Source organism: Sinocyclocheilus anshuiensis, unplaced genomic scaffold (assembly GCF_001515605.1).
Source record: "Sinocyclocheilus anshuiensis isolate Anshui unplaced genomic scaffold, SAMN03320099.WGS_v1.1 scaffold11, whole genome shotgun sequence".
Classification (NCBI taxonomy): Eukaryota; Metazoa; Chordata; class Actinopteri; order Cypriniformes; family Cyprinidae; genus Sinocyclocheilus; species Sinocyclocheilus anshuiensis.
In genome coordinates, this window is record NW_015551076.1 from 1,655,884 (window position 1) to 1,676,699 (window position 20,816).

At 37.4% G+C, this 20,816-nt stretch overlaps 2 protein-coding genes across 18 annotated transcripts in view; one reads left to right on the forward strand and one right to left on the reverse strand.

Annotated features, from left to right (window-relative positions):
• Window positions 1-6,435, forward strand: part of LOC107662408 (microtubule-associated protein tau-like) — a 36,853-nt gene extending 30,418 nt beyond the window's left edge. For 13 of the 14 annotated variants that reach the window (XM_016452413.1, XM_016452425.1, XM_016452420.1 and 10 more), the window contains 3 exons: window positions 1,957-2,038; window positions 2,271-2,377; window positions 5,848-6,435. In XM_016452413.1, the coding sequence (XP_016307899.1) occupies window positions 1,957-2,038; window positions 2,271-2,377; window positions 5,848-6,063 (405 nt within the window). In that variant the 3' untranslated portion in view covers window positions 6,064-6,435. Of the gene's footprint in view, window positions 1-1,956; window positions 2,039-2,270; window positions 2,378-4,117; window positions 4,257-5,847 lie in introns of all 14 variants that reach the window. The other variant, XM_016452421.1, reaches the window with a different exon arrangement.
• Window positions 6,436-8,978: 2,543 nt separating this feature from the next.
• The window catches only part of LOC107662409 (KAT8 regulatory NSL complex subunit 1-like), an 89,233-nt gene continuing 77,395 nt past the window's right edge, over window positions 8,979-20,816 (reverse strand). For 3 of the 4 annotated variants that reach the window (XM_016452428.1, XM_016452430.1, XM_016452427.1), the window contains 9 exons: window positions 19,822-19,987; window positions 17,726-17,908; window positions 16,077-16,244; window positions 15,800-15,939; window positions 15,604-15,722; window positions 15,450-15,507; window positions 13,642-13,754; window positions 11,696-11,951; window positions 8,979-11,016 (listed from right to left, as the gene is read on the reverse strand). In XM_016452428.1, coding sequence (XP_016307914.1) covers window positions 10,783-11,016; window positions 11,696-11,951; window positions 13,642-13,754; window positions 15,450-15,507; window positions 15,604-15,722; window positions 15,800-15,939; window positions 16,077-16,244; window positions 17,726-17,908; window positions 19,822-19,987 — 1,437 coding nt within the window. In that variant the 3' untranslated portion in view covers window positions 8,979-10,782. The remainder of the gene's footprint in view (window positions 11,017-11,695; window positions 11,952-13,641; window positions 13,755-15,449; window positions 15,508-15,603; window positions 15,723-15,799; window positions 15,940-16,076; window positions 16,245-17,725; window positions 17,909-19,821; window positions 19,988-20,816) is intronic. The other variant, XM_016452429.1, reaches the window with a different exon arrangement.

Below are 20,816 nucleotides of genomic sequence, written 5' to 3' on the forward strand. Positions count from 1 at the left end.
TGTGCATTGAATTTATTTAATACACGAGTTTCACAATTTGAGTTGAATTACTGAAATAAATGAACTTTTCCACGCCATTCTAATTTATTGAGATGCACCTGTAAAGCTTTCAAAGACAGTTCTGCACACTCAGTGTGAATAGGTACCTTTTGTAACTAATGAAACCCTGACACACATACCCACAGTCAAAGCTTTTAAGTAGCTCTCCATCAACAAGTCAAGCATTATCTACCAAACACCCACACAGCCAAAAGTTGTTTTTAAACTGTTAGATTAAATTAGATTAAAATGTATTTACCTGTTTTAACCTACTACTGAGCCTGAACATCCAAGACTTTTAAAAAATTGCTGTAATTTGAGAGCTGTTGTTTTATTTCCTTAAAGTGACCAAAAATTTTAACATTTATTACTTAAAATAAACACATTGTTTTTAATTAACATTACATGTAAATAGAACTTGCACAGTATAGTCTTGCATCTTAGCATATTAACAGTTTTGTTCTGCATGTACATACTATGTACTTACTATAGTGATTACAATAACTAGGTAATAACCCTGAACCTACCCCTAAACCCCTAAGGTAACCCATTTAGTTACCTTATATTACCCATTACTTTCTTAGGTAAGTACATTGCAAGTATACACAAGTCACTGTAAAAAAAAAAGTGCAACCAACTTTATTAATATCTTTTAAGCTCTTGTTGATCTTGCAAGAGATGAAACAAAACAGTTAAAATGTGAACTGACTAGTGGCTTTAGCTATGAGATGTGTTAAAAAATGCCAGTTTTGTGAAGGTTTGGCTAGTCCAGGGACTGCAGCATGCCTGCACTGGCAATGCATTTGGGCAAAACATCCATCTAGATGCCTTTGCACAAACTAGGTTCAATTGATTTGCCTGAATCCCCAGTGTTGGTATCTCCTCTTACCTAGCGTTCCTCCCGGATCGCTGACTGGTTGTTGCAGATGTGCTGTGTAGATTGCATGCATGTACAATAAATTCCTCTGCAGGTGAAGATTGTGAAGGGGTCTCAGGCAGTCAGATATGCAGAAAAAGTAGAGAAAAAAAACTCCCAGGGATATGGATCTTCACTTGAGAGCTTGAAACTGAGCATGTGCATTACAGTGCTTGCAAGGTGAATTCAAATCCAATAATCTGCAATACTTAATTTTTCTTCCTCTCGTGATTTTTTGCAATTTTTTTCACCTTGAACTGCTTAATGTCTCAATTCAGACATTGCTTTGTAGATCATTTCATCCTTTAATTAATAATTAAAGGTAAAATATATATATTTTTCTGTTCTAATCTGGATCACTTTGCCAAAGAAGTTGTTTTGTTGCCTTACAAGCGCTGTATTGCCTTCAGATGTAAATGTAGTTATATCTGAGTTTCGCCTGAAACAGTAAATCAGATATAACATGCATTTTTGCATTACAGTCTCTTCCATCTATAAGCCCATGGGTCCCTTTGACTAAAACATTGAGTGATGCATAAATTGAGTGAATCTCTTTTCTGACTCAGTATTTGGGACAGAGAGGAAAATTTCCATGTCTAGAATCTTTTTTGAAAGGGTATTTATTTACACATTTTTACATGTGATCATGAACAGACCAAGTGTAAATGCCCTCTAAGATGTATTCAGACAGATAGTAACCAGTCAATCATATATCTGATGTCAACCTAGTCTATGTACATATATTTTACTCCTCCAAAATTGAAATATGTCACTCCATTAAAATGGCATGAAGCATGAGCATATAAATTGGATTTAGATCTATTTTGTGGTGGCCTATTAGTGGAAGCAAGTTACTTCTCTGTCCCATGAACCCTGTTGTTGTGAATAATAGTCATTTTCCTACTCCAGATCATCAGCTCCTCAGGTGCCTGAGCATGCGGTTCATTTCCTTCCAAATTGCTCTGTTTGATAACTGACTCTATTTGTTCCTCATGCTTCAGGTTCAGATAGTGCACAAAAAGATCGACCTAAGCAACGTCCAATCAAAGTGTGGCTCCAAGGTCAACATTCATCACAAACCGGGTGAGATTTCAGTCAGAAACATTGTATAAAAATGCCATTAGGCATGACCGATATTGCTTATTCAAGACATAAAATGTTTCTGCAAGTTTCATATTGTACAATTTTTTACATCTTATTTACCTTAATAGATTAGAAGTGCCATCCCTATCTTTACCTTCACCTTCAGTACACTGAAAACAATTGGGAAAGGTTTGATTTAAACAGAAGTTGTCCACATTCGTCTGTATTTTAGGAGGTGGAAATGTGGAGATCAAATCTGAGAAGTTGGATTTCAAAGGCCAGTCAAAGGTTGGATCTCTGGAGAACATTGGACATGTTCCTAGGGGCGGACAGAGGAAGGTATGTTCTTGACTTCATTAAACACAACGAGTCTCTAATGAGTCACAAATGTGCGATACTGTGCTGAATTATTTGTCATTTGGATGAAGCTAATTCACAACAACAATAATACAAATGCATAAGACAACATAATGTGTTTCAAGACGCATTTTGACTGTTTTTATCTACTCATCTGCAATACTCACTTGAAAGTTTCCTTCATGTTAGATCTTGCTATGGTCAGCATGCTTCTTCCTGCTTGGCAGACTTCAGTGTACTTTTTTTGCACATATTTTTGCCGACTTCTTTGAGTTGCCTTTAAGATCTACTGTTCTGCTCCTAATCTAGAGCAAATTTTATTATCCTGTGGCCCATTAACTATTTATTTAAATGTTTATTTCATCCAAAATCTTAAACTTGCTCAGAATTTACTCACATCATGTTGTTCCAAACCTGCATGACTTTATGTCTTCCATGGAACACAAAAGAAGACGTTTAGCAGAATGTTTTGACTCCTCTTCTCATTTAATGAAAGCGAATGGGGGCTGGGTATTACATTTATTCCTATAGGTTCTAATGAATTACATATAATTATATATTAAATGAATGAATTAGGATGATTTTATATATGTAATAAATGAAATCAACGTACAGCACAGGATTTACTGGATGATAGAAGCTGGGTGTCTTGCTCTCCTTCATCTCCTCTCTCTACTGAGCACATTTTTAAGATCACTGCATTTTCTGGTGCTCCCTTGCTTAGTGCTAACTATTCTTCCATTCAGCGATCTTCTGCTCCTGTGTCCCTTTTTTATCACACATGACCAAAAAACTGCTGACTGAGTGCTGCTTTCATGCGTTCACATTCAGAAACATTCAGGAATCGAGTAGGAGTGCTGATCTAAGAACTATATCTGAGCACATGAAAGATAATAAATTTGTGTAAAATCATGGAACTGGATCTCAGATGAACATTTTTAATAAATCAGTAAAAATCTCACAGAATTCATTCACTTTAATTTGGTTCAGTTGTGAGGTTGAATCGACTTGATTGTTGGGAATGATTGTTTGGGAATAATGTTTTATGGTGGATTTAAATTTAAATTTATATAATTTTTAGTCTAGCACTAGATACATCATAATTATGGATTCAGAACGCATAAATAAATGAACTTTAGTCTTCTGATCAAACAGTTTTTGCTCTTAAAGGGGTCATATGATGCTGCTAAAAAGAACATTATTTGGTGTTATGACATGTGTTTATGCGGTTTAAGGTTCAAAAAACACATTATGTTCCAGGTAACACTTTCTATGAAGCCCGTATTTATAATACATTCTAAGGGTATTCTTAAGGCATTATAATGAATGCATCATGCATTATAAAAAACCTTATAATATGTTGTGTCATCTGATGAATATTCATAAGAACAGTTTTAATATATTATAATATTTACTTATTTGTGGTTATAGCTTTTAAGAGTATGATAAAGAGAAAGGAAAAATTGAAATCGCATCATATGACCCCTTTAACTTATTGATGGGCATTATTATTTGATCCAAAGGAAGATGATGGAGTAGATCAGCACTCTTACTTGGAAATATTTCTTAAGTATTGAAACAGCTTCACCCCTTCTCCCAGCATTCCCTCTAGTTTGAGTGTTTTTTTTAATCCCTTCATAACCTCATTTCATAATTTGCATCCCAACCCATTTTGTTTTGTTTACCCATAACCATGTGAACTCTGTGGCGTCCACACTGTAGAGGGAGAAGGGGAAGGAAGCAGAGCCGCAGGCCGCAAATGCTTCCTCTAATGGGGACGCTGTTCACTCTAATGATGTGGACATGACATTTGACCTTCCCTCCTCTGAAGGGAACAGGCTGGTTAAGTCAGAGGGCCTCAGTAAGTATATCACTGGAATTATCAAGTGTCAATTTAACTGACTTGTCATCATTACATGGTTTTTTATGTCCTTCTGTGCTAATAATAATTTTGTCAGCACTGTAATAAGTCTTATTTCAATTCAATAGTGCATTATATTTATAAGAAATATTTTAGTACATTTCTGATCCCACTTATGTGAGCAAATATAACTATTCTTATTAAAATGAATGGGATGGATGCAAAAGGTATAAGCAAGAAGACTAGTACTGAAGGTTTGTAAGTCCACTAGAGGGTAGCCTTACTGCATGACTTTCAGCTGTCTCTGCAAATGAAGCTGGGACAGATATGCAGATTATTATAACAAATACACACTACCATTCAAAATCACTTTAAGCAAGGACACATTCAATTGATCACAAGTGATTGTAAAACTATTTCAAATGAATGCTGTTTATTTATTTTTTTTATTTTCTATTAAGAAATCCTAAAAAAAAATCACGGTTTCCACAAAAACATTGACAAGCACACTTGTTTTCAACACTGATAATAATCAGTAAATCAGCGTATTATGCTGCATTCCCACCATATCGTAATTACTGTAATTTCGCAATGACAACATGTGGCATTGCACTTGGAGCTGTTCACATCCTTGGACTCAGACACAGAACTATCGCACTAACAATGCCTAAACATAGCGCCTAATGAATCTGAGGTGGTCAGATGGTACAAGTCATAGCTTTCAGAAAACTCCCAGTTCACAAGTTGCAATTACGAGTTCTACAAGGAAGTGAATGCTTTTTACAAGTTGGTTTATCGTAATTGTGGTAATTACGATATGGCGTGAACGCACCTATAGAAGGATTTCTGAAGGATCATGTGACACTGAAGACTGGAGTAATGATGCTGACAATTCAGATTTGCATCGGGAATAAATTACATTTCAAAATATATTAAAATAAAAAATGTGACCCTGGACCACAAAACCAGTCATAAGGGTAAATTTATCGAAATTGAGATTTATACATCATCTGAAAGCTGAATAAATAAGCTTTCCATTGATGTATGGTTTGTTATGATAGGACAATATTTGGCTGAGATGCAACTATTTGAAAATCTGGAATCTGAGGGTGCAAAAAAAAATCAAAATATTGAGAAAATCGCCTTTAAAGTTATCCAAATGAAGTCCTTAGCAATGCATATTACTGATCAAAAATAAAGTTTTAATATATTTACAGTAGGAAATTTACAAAATATCTTCATGGAACATGATCTTTACTTAATATCCTAATGATTTTTGGCATAAAAGAAAAATCAATAATTTTGACCCATACAATGTTTTTTTTGGCTATTGCTACAAATATACCCCAGCGACTTAAGACTGGTTTTGTGCTCCAGGGTCACGAATGTCATTTTCCAATAATACTGTTTTAGTTTTTATTTGATCAAATAATTGCAGCCTTTGTAATAAACTCTGTGATATAATAAATAAATAAATACATCTTAGTGACCCCAAACAATACATACAACCTTTCATTTTATTTTATGCACATATTATCTTACATATTATGTCCATCCAATTTAATCCAAATTCCTCCTTTCCTCCCATCAGATTGAGAGCCACAAGCTAAATTTCCGAGAGCAAGCCAAAGCGCGCACCGATCACGGTGCTGAGATCGTGTGCCGATCCCCCGACATTTCCACGGATGGATCGCCCCGCCGCCTCAGCAACGTGTCTTCCTCCGGCAGCATCAACATGACCGACTCCCCGCAACTGTCCACGCTAGCTGATCAGGTGTCAGCCTCCCTCGCTAAACAAGGCCTGTGAGCTGCCGGCCCAAACGTGTTGGCAATTGACAAATTGAAAAAAAAAAAGTAAAAAATGTATCTCCTTCAGTCCTTTCAAAAGAGGTGCTTGTCGGATTTTTCCTGCCTAAAGATTGTCCCAGCGGCTTGTCTGCTTGTGAAAAAATGTTTGCCTCCTGGCACGGAAAGACAGGTATTGATGTTATTGGCTTAGCATAAAAAAAACACAAAAAAAAACACTACAATTTAAAAGGAGCTGGTGGTGTATTGATCCAAATGGTCATTTACAGCACTGAGTAGCCTGATTTTGTTCGTTTAATACCCCAATTTTTGAAAGAAACAACAATGACATTTGCTTTCAAAGCTGTATTTGCTTCGTTGCCTTATTGTGAATGTTTTTATTTACCATAACTTATGCACTCCTGTTTTGACATGCAGCAGTAGGGAAGGCAGACATGCTACATGGTTTGGAAGAGTGCAGTTAATGATACTGGCTATGAATTTGATAGGACAGAAACATTTCAAACGCTCCTAGGTAAAACTTGAGGCAATCAGGCTGTAGCGGACACATATTTAACAACAATAGAGGCCTGCTATATAATTATTTCAATCAAATGCATCAGCGAGCACTATAGTGCATGCTTTGGTGTTTAATAAAAGCTTTTAAATTCACAAAACACCTCAATTGTGTGTTCGATCCAAATTAAAACAGTAAAGATCATTATTCAGATGAGTCTAGGATGCTGTAATTCTAATATCATAGTTTGGAAATTTCGGTACCAGACTTTACCTGTGAATTTTATTAAACTGCACATCCTCATTCATCACCACAGCAAATTCCCAAGGCTTATCTGTCCTCATAAATGCACAGGAAGTTGCATCGCTGAATGAAATCTTGCTTGCTGCCTCTAGCGACTCTTGACAGAGAAGAAAGCAAATGTCAATATATAAAAATCATTCAAAAAATTGAAATAAACTGTTGTACAGGGCTCAACAATAAGGATTTTTGTCTATCTGGACAGTTGTTCACATTTTTTTTTTTATATTTAATTTTTAGCAACATATTTTGTCTCTAAAAATATACATTTTAATTCTAGATTTGTATGATTTAATGCAAATAATTAGAAATGTAACTCCATGAAAGCTATGAAATTTTACATATAGCTTTTATTAAAAAAATTTTTTTAGCAACATTTTGTTTAAAATGATCTTTTTACAATTATTTGATGCAAATTATTAAAAATGAAACTGCATGAAAGATGATTTTTTTTACACAGCTAAATGACATATAATGCAAAACCTTACTGATATTAAATGACAACCATTGCATCATTCTTACGGCGTCCAATACATCGCTTGAAGTTTCCGTTTTCAAAACAAACATGATTGCTATGTTTTAAAAGGTTTATGAGACCAAATATAAGATGCAGTGACTGCCTTACACAGGCCCCAGATCACATTGTCATCCTTATTGTTGAGCTCTGAAGTAGTTTGCCCTGCACAAGCACCATCAAACTCGAGATATCACTCGGTACATCCTCTCATTGTTTCCTTCAACTTATATCTGTATGGTAATGATGCTTCTGTATTGATAGATTTCAGCTTCTGTGTCTAAAATGCTGTTCCAAAGCATGTGTGTATGGACCAATGCAAAAGACATGAGAGGATTTCAATTCAAAGCACTCAATAAAATTAACTAACATCACATCAGGAAATCTCATATTGAGAACAGACAATAGAAAAGTGCCTCCCGGTGTCCATCAGCTACATTCGAGAAGACTGTCTATGTTTTAAAGATTCTCTTTGGTCTAAGATGGATTCAGCTTTGGATTGGCTTTTCATAGCCAAGCTCCCCTCAGTACTAAAGCCTTCAATATAGTCATCAAACCAAACCACAACGCTCACATTCCCAGCATGCAATGGACTTCACCCATGGTCTTGAATATAGTAACCATGTCCAACTGTTTAGAAAACTACCTTTACTAGAGTGTTTAACTCATCTCAAAACATGAAAAGAAAGAAGAAAAAAAAAAGTGGAGGAAGATTGAAGGAACAAAGCTACCTGCTAAAATCCAGGTTTATGTTGCACTCTTTTTTTCTAATAGTATTGTGTGGAAGATGTAAAAGATGTACGAATGCGTTCAGAAGATCTGATTTGGATCCGACACGAAACTTTTTATTTAATATCCGCAGTGCATTGCAGCTTTACGCTCATTTGAAAGTGAATGCACTGATTTGACAGAAGAGCTGCCTCTACACAAACAGCATTACTCATTTAGATGTATATCTTGCATTTAGAAATGGGAAAAAATATAATAATAGGTAAAATAGAGGGATAATTTGCATCCAGAATCCACAATATCAGTAAAGGACTTAACTAGTGCCACATGTATCTCTCTCACATGACCCTGAGAAGCTTTAGACGGATTGCTGTAAACCCAACACTGGCCGTCCTTTGTACAGCATGCTGCTAACATAAACCTGAGCATTTAGACGCGTGGGGTTAAGCTGAAGAACAGACTTATCAGATCAAATGTTTAAAAATGGCACTGGATAAGGCCTTTTAAGTAATTCTACCCTTTAGCTGTGTTTCAAACGGTTCTGTAATAATCTGTTAACCGTCTCTCTATCTCTCTCCGTTTCATTTCCCGCCTCTGCTCTTCTCATCGCGGTTCTTCATTCTAGCTTGACAGTTGTGATCGTCTTTATCGTAATGTGATTTATTAATTGGTTTACACTGATACTCCTTGCTGTAAACGTGAATTTGGAATAAAGTCCGTATTAAACTGTTTTATGTGTCCTTTGAGATTGCTCTTTTGGTTTCCTTTTCCCTTCAGAAGTTCAGATTATTTACTCAGTGGATGCATTTTATACAGTCATGATCAAACACAGTAAAGAATCAAACAAGGTATGTACAAAATAAACTTTTTGTTGTTATTGTTGTTTTGTACAAACTATTACATGCTAAAGGATATACCAGACTCACCCAACCCTCATTCACCACATTGGAAATTCAAAGTATGAAAATAACTCACACGATACAATATTGGCTTTTGAAAGCTAATCAAACCTTATGGTACATTTGCCTGATAAGTACACAGACCCCCACAGAGAGAGACATAAAACCATAATTAATGATATTAAGAATGAAAGGGGCGGCGGGTTTTCTCAGCAGGAAATGGGACAGTCGTGGATGGTCCCCTTACGATTTGCCACACAACCTCAACAGATGAGATTTCTCTGACGCTATGAATGCTGTTACACTCCAGTGAGATAAAAGGAATATATTAAGGATTTCTGGTTTACATGACATCCCTTTAACAAGAACAAATGGCTACAATAGCTAGAAACATGTGACGACAGATACAGAGAAGCTACTTATAAAAATCTTAAGTAACTGGTGTCCGCTATTAGACTTGTACATTCGTATTAGTTAAAATAACAGGAAGGAGTTGCAAGCAGTGACTCACTGACTGGGGAACTAACAGAAATCGTTCCTCATCGTTACACAATGGAAAAACGGGGCTGTGACCGTCAGCAACTGAGGAGCCAACGAATGAAAATTTGCCATGTCCTTTCCTATCAAGCACTCCAGCTAACATTATTACTCGAACGTCAAGTTACGGGATTCTATGATGGCTGTAGGTACTGCAGATTGTTTTATTAAACAGAGTTTAGACCTGACCAATCAATGGAAGGGCTCTTTTATATAGGGTTAGAACGAAATCGAAGAAAAGCCGAGTCAAGTGGCAGCAAATTTCAGTTTATATTGGAGTGACTGCACGTTTTCTGGACTAACCTGATCATGCACAGCGACGTCAAGTGCTTTAAAATTCACACTAATGCAAGCCCACATGAGAAAGAGCCATCTTGTTACACGATGCTAAGCTACAGAGTTTGCGGCGAGTGCAATCTTGTCTCAAATGTTAGCACATCCTGTACATTTATTCAGGTGCTGATTTTAAGTTTACTGGCAATCGTGTCGTGCAAGAGACCAATTAAGTGCTCTAATCAAACGGTGGCATTTAAAAGGCGCATGAGAGCGACACAGCAGTTTCGTTTTCTGGCACCTGCTCTCTCCGTCACTTTGACAGAAGTGGGGCACAGACAAACCACAGTATTAACGAGAACATGGGACTGAAATGAAACCAGAAAGTGGAATTTATGCAATTCTCGGGCAAGTTTGTCTGTTTAAAATAATAGGAAGGGAATGTGTAGAGAAAAAGAATTTGAAGTGCTTTCACACAGAAAGAACAAAGACAGGCTTCTGCGCCTTCGTGCAAGTCTCTTGCAATCATTATCATTGGCTTTATTTTTGCGTTTTATCACTCCAGTATAAACTGCAAACCTGAATGAGTAATTTTAGGTGGGATATTGGAAATATCGCGCCGAGCCCCTCAGTACGACAGCATGTTAAGGGGGAAGTGCTCTTCTGCGATATACGATACGTTTCTGAGCTTCTTATTTTGGTTTAGCCCTCAAGCTTCTTTCTTCCTTTTTATTTTTGAAACATTTTTTCTCCAGTGACCCAAAAGCGAGACTGAATTAAAACTGGTCTTCATATATATCTCCATACAATTCACTAAAAACCGTGAAAGAATTTACTGATGTTTGAATATCAAACAACAGGGACTTTCATTCGTTTCGTTGTTGTTGTTTTTTTCCATCTATGATGCTGCTGTTTCAGGAGTTTGTGAAAGCTGGTGGGCAGGGGGTTCAGTGGGTGGGCAGAGTCTAGGCTTCATCGGTGAGTAGGTTTGGGTGGGTTGGTTTGTTTTTGTTTGGTGCCGTCATCGCCGAGAGGTGACGAAGGCCCAGCGTCAGACTCCGACTTGGACGACCTGCTCCCAGACACCCGTCGAATGGTCCTACAGGACCTCTCGCCATCTGGACTGTGTAGGATTTCGCTCTCCTGCTGTGGATCCACATCCAGGGGAAAGGTCCGGCATTCCCATGGCTGTACCGGCTGGGGAGCCCGTAGAGACAAACAGAGACACACCAAGTAAATATCTGAACACAGAATAACCAAAAGGTTGTTTCCAGAAGGTTGTCTGTTTCCTAATTCCTCCTCAGTTGCACCAATGTGACAGTCCTTGTAATAAATGTACTAGGGATGTAACGATATGAACATTTCTTATCACCATTATAGTGACCAAAATTATCACGGTTATCAGTTTTATCACGGTATTGTTCAAATGTGCTGGAGATGTTCAAAAAGTACAGACACATAAATCACTTCAAGTTTTATATTTAAAAATCAGCAAAATTCCCTAAGCACTCTTTTAAAACCTCCCAGCTTTTCCGTCCTGTTTTCACTCAAAACGAAACTACTCTGCGTGCTGTGCGCACGTGAGACTGTTACTTAAAACTGTGCTTTATGCTGGACAGTATTTATTTATCGCGAGTTGTTCAAATCGCAGTAATCTAATAAGGTTTTAATGATAATTAAAATATGAAACCGTAATACTAACCGTGGGGAATTTTATCATGATTTATCGTCAAACCGGTAATCGTTACATCCCTAAAATGTACTGCAGTACAACTGAGCACATGTGAATTTGAATGTACAATAAAAGCCTCTAGCTTTACCTGAAACACTAGCCAACATAAATTCTAGGAAATTTACCCATGCTTCTTCTATATCAGGAGCCTACCATTTCCTCGTAGGTATCTGGGGTGGAGCAGCGCGTGTCCTCGTTGGACAGCAGCCGTTGGGAGTCTCTGGAGCCGGGCGTGTGGAGGCTGGACAGCATCAGCATCTCTGGACTGACAGGGCTAGATGGAGATGCCACCGAGTTGTAATCATGCAGCATGTGGAAATTCGCCGTGTCTGGAGACGAGGACTGCGGTGTGGAGGGGTTTGTGCCACACAGCAAGGGGGTTGTCCGTCCGTCCACAGACTTGTATGACCTGTGGAGACAAAGATTAGCGCTGGTCATCATGTGTGTTCAGACTTGGCAGGTTTGATTCGATTAAAACAAACTCTAGTGCGATTGCTCCATTAGTGCGGTGAATAAATGTAAACGCTGCCATCCAAACCTTGGTGCACACCAAACAAGAAAAGATGTGGTTTGACTGAAATATGAATGCAACACAGACCAACGACATCTAAACTAACCAAAACCTATTACAGTTTCGGAACTGCCATGTCCTCGAAGCAGATCTTTCTTTGTGCGTGGAACAGAGGAGTTCCTTGCACCGTTTTGACTTCTTTACACATTTTATAAATTCTTGGGTGTTCTCAGCTTGTAAAAATTCCACCATGTGTACACACATACAGGTGCATCTCAATAAATTAGAATGTCATGGAAAAGTTCATTTATTACAGTAATTCAACTCAAATTGTGAAACTCGTGTATTAAATAAATTCAATGCACACAGACTGAAGTAGTTCAAGTCTTTGCTTCTTTTAATTGTGATGATTTTGGCTCACATTTAACAAAAACCCACCAATTCACTATCTCAACAAATTAGAATACTTCACAAGACCAATAAAAAAAACATTTTTAGTGAATTGTTGGCCTTCTGGAAAGTATGTTCATTTACTGTACATGTACTCAATACTTGGTAGGGGCTCCTTTTGCTTTAATTACTGCCTCAATTCGGTGTGGCATGGAAGTGATCAGTTTGTGGCACTGCTGAGGTGGTATGGAAGCCCAGGTTTCTTTGACAGTGGCCTTCAGCTCATCTGCATTTTTTGGTCTCGTTTCTCATTTTCCTCTTGACAATACCCCATAGATTCTCTATGGGGTTCAGGTCTGGTGAGTTTGCTGGCCAGTCAAGCACACCAACACCATGGTCATTTAACCAACTTTTGGTGCTTTTGGCAGTGTGGGCAGGTGCCAAATCCTGCTGGAAAATGAAATCAGCATCTAACTTTTCCATGACATTCTAATTTATTGAGATGCACCTGTACAACGAGTGTTTAGCCCTGCTTAACATTGCTTAGCATTATTTTGGATGTTTGGTAAGATCTGTTGCAAAATATACGTCATAAAAGCTGCCCAATAGGGTTATGACCATATGTGACCCTGTCTGTGAAAACCCAGCTAAAGTCATTTTTTAGTGATTTACTGTTTTCTATATAAAATCATCCTTCATAAGGTAAAGAACATTCTGTGAAAATGTAACATTGATATTATTATTACTAAGACCATGTCAAAGATTGAAATCATAGTGAAATTAATGGTTGAAATCAAACTTTGATGCTTATCTCATAATTAGATTTTGAGACTTTAGCCTGGATTTCACAGAGAGGGTCGCAAATCTTCATGCCTTTGGTTTTGTATCTTTAGGTTTGGTGTTAGAAATGACAGTGTGAACCAGGACTAAATGTACGTAACACCCCATCAGTGGAACCCGAGGTGACATCGATGTAATGCTTATTGCTTCAATAAGTTCTCAATGTACTGTTGAGGCAAGCGAACTGCCTGTAGTCGTTTTTCACAGCAATTCTTCTCTCATGTTTAAAACTGGCAGGTTACTCATTTGGCATCATGAAGTACAAAATGTGCAGACAGTTACAAAGTTGTTAATCAGAAGAAATTGCACTTGATCCTAAAAAGGGCAGAGAAAAGCATTTCGAGTTGTGTTGCCCCACCTGCTGCCCCTTCTCTTTGCGATGTTGCTGGCAGTCCAACTCCAGCGAGAGCGCTCCTGCTCCTCACACGGAAGGTGAAGCTGAGAGAATGTGACGTCAGAGAGATCCTCAATCTGAGACAATGAGAGAAGATCATTAAAAACGTACACCGGGCAGTATTCAGGGCTACATGCTATAAAAAAATTAAACATTAACAAGCCAAATCACAAATTACAGAATCACTTGATAAAGATGTTTGTTCAGAAGCACTTCACAGGGATTAAAGTTCCGTCGCTACGACGGATTTCCGTCAGTTCATAAAGAGAGTCACTTGCTTCATTCCTGAATGATTCAGCTGTTCGAACGAATCAATTGAATGAATGATTCAGTGATAAAATCAGTGACTTGCCGCCACCTGCTGGTGGATTTAGTTTAATTTTTAGCCTATAATTTCAGTTATTTAAATCATATTTCTGTATTCAAAATTTTATATTTAAAACAATCTCCACATGAATTTATGAATTTAATTGCACTCGTGCTACCTCTGAGCCTCATTAAACGTCTGAAAATGTACCTACAAGCCACTTTTTTGTGCTTCTGTGCCACCTCTGTAGTACAAATTAAATTATTAATACTAATTTCATATGATTGGTAACTTATTTGTCTTATTCTACATATTGTTTTAAATAGACATTTTAAAAAGATTATAAATGTAAATTTTTGAATTTGACAGATGAAAATTATGCCATTACAAAGGTAAAGAGAAAATACTCTCCTATAAGTCACTTTAAGGAGTCAAATGTCAGCTCGTATTAGGAAGGCTAATTTTGTATCAGAATTTTTGATTATTGATCAGAAGGTGCTCCTAAATGTTTAAATTAGGAGGACAATCGCTCCTAATTACAAGAAGAAAAAACGGCTCTTAAACTGGGTGTGTGACAGGTATGGCTGAGGAATGGAGTTTGGTCGAAGAAAAATTTTCAGTCAAAAGATTTTTCATTTTTTTTTGCTTTAACCCCTGCAATATAATAAGTAGAATAAGACAAATAAGTTACCAATCATATAAAATTATTATAAATAAATTAATTTTTACTACAGAGGTGGCACAGAAGAACACAAAAGTGGCCTGTAGGTACATTTTCAGACGTTTAATGAGGCTCAAAGGTAGCATGAGTGCAATTAAATTAATAAATTAATGTGGAGATTAATGTTTTAAATACAGTTTGAATACAGAAATATGATTTAAATAACTGAAATTATAGGCTAAAAATGAAACTAAATCCACCAGCAGGTGGCGGCAAGTCACTGATTTTATCACTGAATCATTCATTCAATTGATTCATTCAAACAGCTGAATCATTGAGGAATGAAGCAAGTGATTCTCTTTATGAACTGACAGAAATCAGTCGTAGTGACGGAACTTTAATCCCTGACTTCAGTACGTATTTGAATATTTTAACAACATTTTTTGAATCTGCCAACAGAAACCAACAGTCTGCCAACAGTTTGATTCAAAACGCTAACTTCACAAAAGGTTTGAGGCTGTTTTGTGAATCTTTTTGACTCATTAAAAAGAATCAGCTCATAAGAGTCATTTTTCAGGAATCAGACATTATGTGTTGACACTAGTTAATCATATTTGACAAAACGGCTTTCCAGACTGTCTAGATTTGTATTACATTGTCAGCCAATTTAGATCTTAAAACCTAATGAGCTGCCTACCAAGAAAGCATTTTGGGGCATCATCATCCTGCTTAATGTAACAAACCGTTAACGGGCTTGAAACACAGCCTAAAATAACGGTTGGGTGACCAATTGCAAGGCCGTACCTCCACAGCATCATCCTCTTCAGATATTGGTTTTGCAAAAGTGTCCACTTCTCGCCAACTGCAATTAAAAAGCAAAGGGCAGCATATTTAGTAGTTAAAGAACAATTCTTTGAATATATGAGGCAGGTATGGATAGACAGCTTGTGTCTCTGACCTTGGGGTAAGGATCTCTTTGTACTGTAGTTTCTCCACTCGGGTGGTGGCGGCCACAGACATGGGGATGACGATGTTATTGATGTCAAATGGGCTCTCTCCTCTTCGTCGGCGAATAGTCTGAAAGAATCACATACAGGCCTAAGCAACTTGATCTCAAGAGTTTACACAAACAGACGCTTTGAAGAGCATCTTACGGCAGTGCTGCTGTTGAGGTGGAGGGGTGTGGAGGTCTCGGAGATTGACGGCTGTCTCATCAGAGGACTGTGGGTGGGTGTGTTGAGAGCAGACAGAGATGGGCACGGACTCCCCATGTCCATATTGAACTTTGGAGCATCTATAGACAAACCAAAGACAGTGCTGTCACAGGACTTAACTTGATGAGTTAGAGGGAGATGGAAGTAAACGTGACTGAAGCGAATAAAAGAATGAATGAGGAGGGAAAAAAAAAGAATGAATGAATGAACAACATACTCTCAGTACGGTCCAGCGAGGGTTCACGAGGTCTCTTTCGGCCGTGAGTCCTGTCAAAAGAACTGCTCTGGTGGAAAGGCCTGCGAGAGTCATGTTTACTGGCACTGATTGGGATGTCTAACTGCTGCTGAAAGACCTTCTCCGAGCGAACCTTAGGATGCGACGAACCTGAGAGAAATGGCAAACAGGAAGATTGATGAATTGATGAAGAGGAAACAATTTTTTTTAATCTTAATCTCTGCATATTTTGATGTTTTTCAGCTTTTATGTGCAATTATTTACACTCGCACTTGCTCATTTTTTACATTACATGTATTTGTAACTTCTCTTTTAATCGTTACTGTTAACCATTTTACATTTGTTTTCAGTTACTCTGCATCCGTCGTCTTTGATTATATAAATTTTGCTTGGTTTAAGCTTCTCTTTCTACCTTATTTCCAACTTATCTTTTAATCAGTACGGTTTTCCATTTTAATCTTTAGTTTTTTCATATTTGTGTTGTTTCACTTATTGTTTTGCCATTCACATTTTTTTTTTTTGTCTAATTCAATTTTTAATGTCAATGTTATCCTTTCTTTATCAGGTACTCTATATGTATTTTCACCGTTATTAATTTTAATCTCTTAAGGATATTTTTAAGGTTATTTCATACTACTGTACTTGTTAATTTATCTTTTTTTTCTAATTTCATTTTTAATATTTAATAACATCCTTTCTTTGCCACTATACTTTATTTTATGTAATGCACATAGTTTTGCAATATTTTTCTTGGACATCTGCTAACTGTTGTTGCAAAACGAATATGATTGTCATGCCAAAATCTCTCAATAAGTTGGACTAAATACACAACTACCAATAATAGTAATACATTTCTTTATATTACACATGACTCAACTCTACAATACACAGCACTACATCTGGACGTCTTTCAGAGTTCTATAATTCATACATGGAATATAAAAGAAACAAATGGAGTCAGCAACTGTGGCTGGACCTATATGATGCCAGAAATAACTGCTGAGTCACTGCGATGAGCATCTGGCAGAGAGTAGCTAATGACGGCCAGACACTCACAGGTCACTTTAACTGCCCATGAGGGCCGTCACATTTAGACCAGATTTAGATTCTCCTAAAGGTGTGAGAATTTGCCTCCATTACAGAAAAAACAGCTCCTGACATTTCAGATGCTGAGGAAGCAGGGGATTTTCACTCACAATTTTGTATACTGCCAAAGCCGTGGCCTAGATGTTAGCGTAGTGCTGGGCGGTATGACCAAAATTTATATCACGGTATTTTTCAAAATTATACTGGTTTCACGGTACATGACGGTATTTTTTTTTTTCATGCATGACTGGGTGTTAACCATATTTTCTGCTGATTGAGAGAGGAAATACTGCAGTATATTGATTTTACTGTCATGATGAGTGAATATAACACCGGTATTCGGTATGAACCGGTATACCGCCCAGCACTATGTTAGCGTGCACGATACAGTCATTCTGAGCCACGGTGCTCATGCAGGGCACCCAGGTTTGACTCTAGCTCCCTTCATTTTTCCTATTTCCTTTCTATTTTCAATTTTAATAAAAGCCCTTTAAGGCAAATAAATGAGGTGTTTTGGTGTCTCTTGTAGTTGTTTTCACACTCACGGACTGTGGAGAGGAGAGAGCTGGCGAGCTTGTGTTTGTCTTTGGATGACGGGTCTGAGATGCGGCTACCCAAACACAACTTGTGCTTGAGCGACATCTTCTTGATGGGCTTGATCTTCTCCAGAGGGCGATTCTGCCAGTGTCCCTTCAGCACACGCTGCATATGTAGATTCATCATCACATCTGAGAAGGCAGACGACAGAGTTTATCATCTGAAACATGGTCTTGCATTGTCAGAAACCCAGGTTTCCAGGTAGATCATGTCATCTGTTCCTCTTCCTCATCAAAATGTAATAACTTTCTCCACCTCAAAAAAAACTGGCAGACATCAAGTCTTGTAATTTTGTTCAATTCCAGATAGACAAGTCTCACATAACATTCTCCTTGTTGAATATCCTGTTTCACTTTAAAAAACATCAGATAGTGAAAGTAAAATCGGTTCAAGCTGGCTTTAAGTCTTCCAAGAGATTTTTTTTTTTTATGCAATTTTCATTGATGGGCCAGAAACAGCAAAAAGAGGTCAGGTAATTATGGGAAGTAAGGGTGAAATGGGATTGGGATTCAGACAAGCATTTACATTTAACTACCTGCCATCCAAACTGATTTCCAATGCAATTTTGGAATGCATTATATTTACGTGTCACATTTCATACACAATTCAAAGTGCTTCAAATATTGATAAAAAAATGAATTACCATTAAAGTTACTTTTAAGGTGCCCTGTTAAAGCGCAGTTGTACATTTAAATACTGGGTGTAATATAGATTACTAACAACATACTTATTATAAGGTTAGGGGTAGGATTAGGTTTGTTTTAGGGTTATTGCATGTTATTCAGCATAATCTTCTGTTCTTACTGTAGTAAGCATATGTAATGTGTAAAAATTACATTGTTAAAGTGTTACCCATATTAAAATAAATAATTAATTAAAAGGAAATCAAAGGTACAAATTAAAATGTGTATGAGAGACATAAGAGGACAATTATGTACATTCTCTTAGAATCAAACCAAACACCATTTGACAAATCTCATTCAAAAAGACTTTTCATCCTTTGGCTACTGTACTAATGTGAATAGTGATGACAATTCTCTGCAAACGTCAGTGACACAAAGTGTCATGAGTAAAATCTCCAGCAGAGGGCATCAGAGTTCGACTCTAGTATTCATTGTACCGAGGCTCCTCTTCCTTTTTTTCCCTCCATCTACTCGAGTTTCACCCATGGTGTCACCTGCCTCTTCTACGCCCATCATTCATTTGCACAATAGACGCCAGATTCGAGAGTTCATATTAATGAGGGAAAATACGTCTCTCTCAGCTAGTCTGACTAAGCTAGCTGCTACTAGTTATCACTGCAAAGGTCAGGCAGACGAATGCTTGATCAGCTAATCCTGATCTAAGATCAGCTCCTCAAATCTAATGTGGCAATACTTACCTTAAGTACTACAATTTAACTTTGGGGGGGGGGGCACCACCGTTACACTAATGCTAATGAATTTTCACAGACATGAAAAGCAAAAACTGTTCTGAAATCTCGGCACTAATGACCTGCTCTAAACCCAGAGCAGCCTACAGGTTATTTTAAGAGGTGCAATCACCAGATCCAGAATAATTAACACTTAAATTAACACCTAGTTGTTATACAGTGGAAAAAAAACCCTTTATTAAAACTCCTCAACCTTGAGGCAGTCTGTGGGAAATGAACAGCGGGGATAGATACTTCAGCCATCTGTGTTACGCGATGGTCCACGTGACGCAACTGTCGTCATCAGAAGTGTCCGTGGACGTCCGCACAAGCAGTCCACATGCAGCCCAATTTTGTGACCGCGTGGATGGTAAGCATACAACAGTGACGGTGCGAGGGGAATGTTGAGACAGAAGGAGTCTACTAAGTGGTGCTGTGCATGTATCGAACTCGTCCATACGCGCTCATCCCCATTTTAAAAAACTTTGAAAACTGTGTGGACACAGCTGTGCGCGAGACGGAGCAGAACAAGGGAAGGGCCTTAATGCTGTCACTGTTTTTGTCTACATACATGTGTGCATACCAGAAAGAATGAGAGAAAAAAGCAATTAAAGGACAGGGGTGTGTCCTCACCGTCTGTAAATGAGAGGATGGGGTGAACGCAGGGGTCGAACTGTGCCAGTCTGTCCAGTAGAGGGAGCTGGTGCTGGGTGTCTGCAGGAGGGAGAGCACGTCCACTGCACATTACACACTGAGTGTTCAGCTCACAGCCACAGCTAGGAGCCACTGACCTCTGAGCCTGACAGAGAGAATGACAAGCACAGAAGATAGTGTAGATGTATGAAGGATAAAAAAAATTAAATGGTATGAAAAAATAAATAAATAGAAACACATCAGCCCTGCATTGATACACGACTGCACAAAAGAATAAATATTCAATGTATACTACAGTTATTTATTTTTTTTTTAAAACTAATACTTTTATGGAGAAAGGTCACATTGAACTGAACAAAATAAACAAAATTTATATAAATGCTGTTCTTGTGACCAAAGAATAGTGAAAAAATGCATTACCATTTCCACAAATAATTTATAATATAACAACTGTTTTCAACATTAATATGATGAGCAGCAGCAGTAGAAGAATAACAGCATTTATTAATCTTAGTTAATGTTGATTTCAACATTTACTAATACATTATTAAAATGAATGTTATTGAAAGGACCTGAGCTAACACGGACTAACAATAAACAGTTATATTTTTATTAACTAATGTTAACAGAGTAATACTATAACAAATGTATTGCATTAAATATAGTTAACAAATGGAACCTTATTGTAAAGTGCCACTTTTGAACTATAGATGATCTTACGTAACAATTTATCAACACATAATAGTGTATCTACAGATACTAACATAAACACAGAAATATTTACTGAATGAACAACGCAAGTTTTTTTTCCCCCTAAATGTTTTGCAGCCTTAAATTCTGAATAGTGTATTTAAGACATTAAAGATTTGAGAACACGCTGCACATTGTTCTTTGGTGTGCAGCAGCAGAATAAAGCTTAAAATCAAATAAACAAACAAGGGGGCCTGAAAATATACTATAGAGAGAGAGAGAGA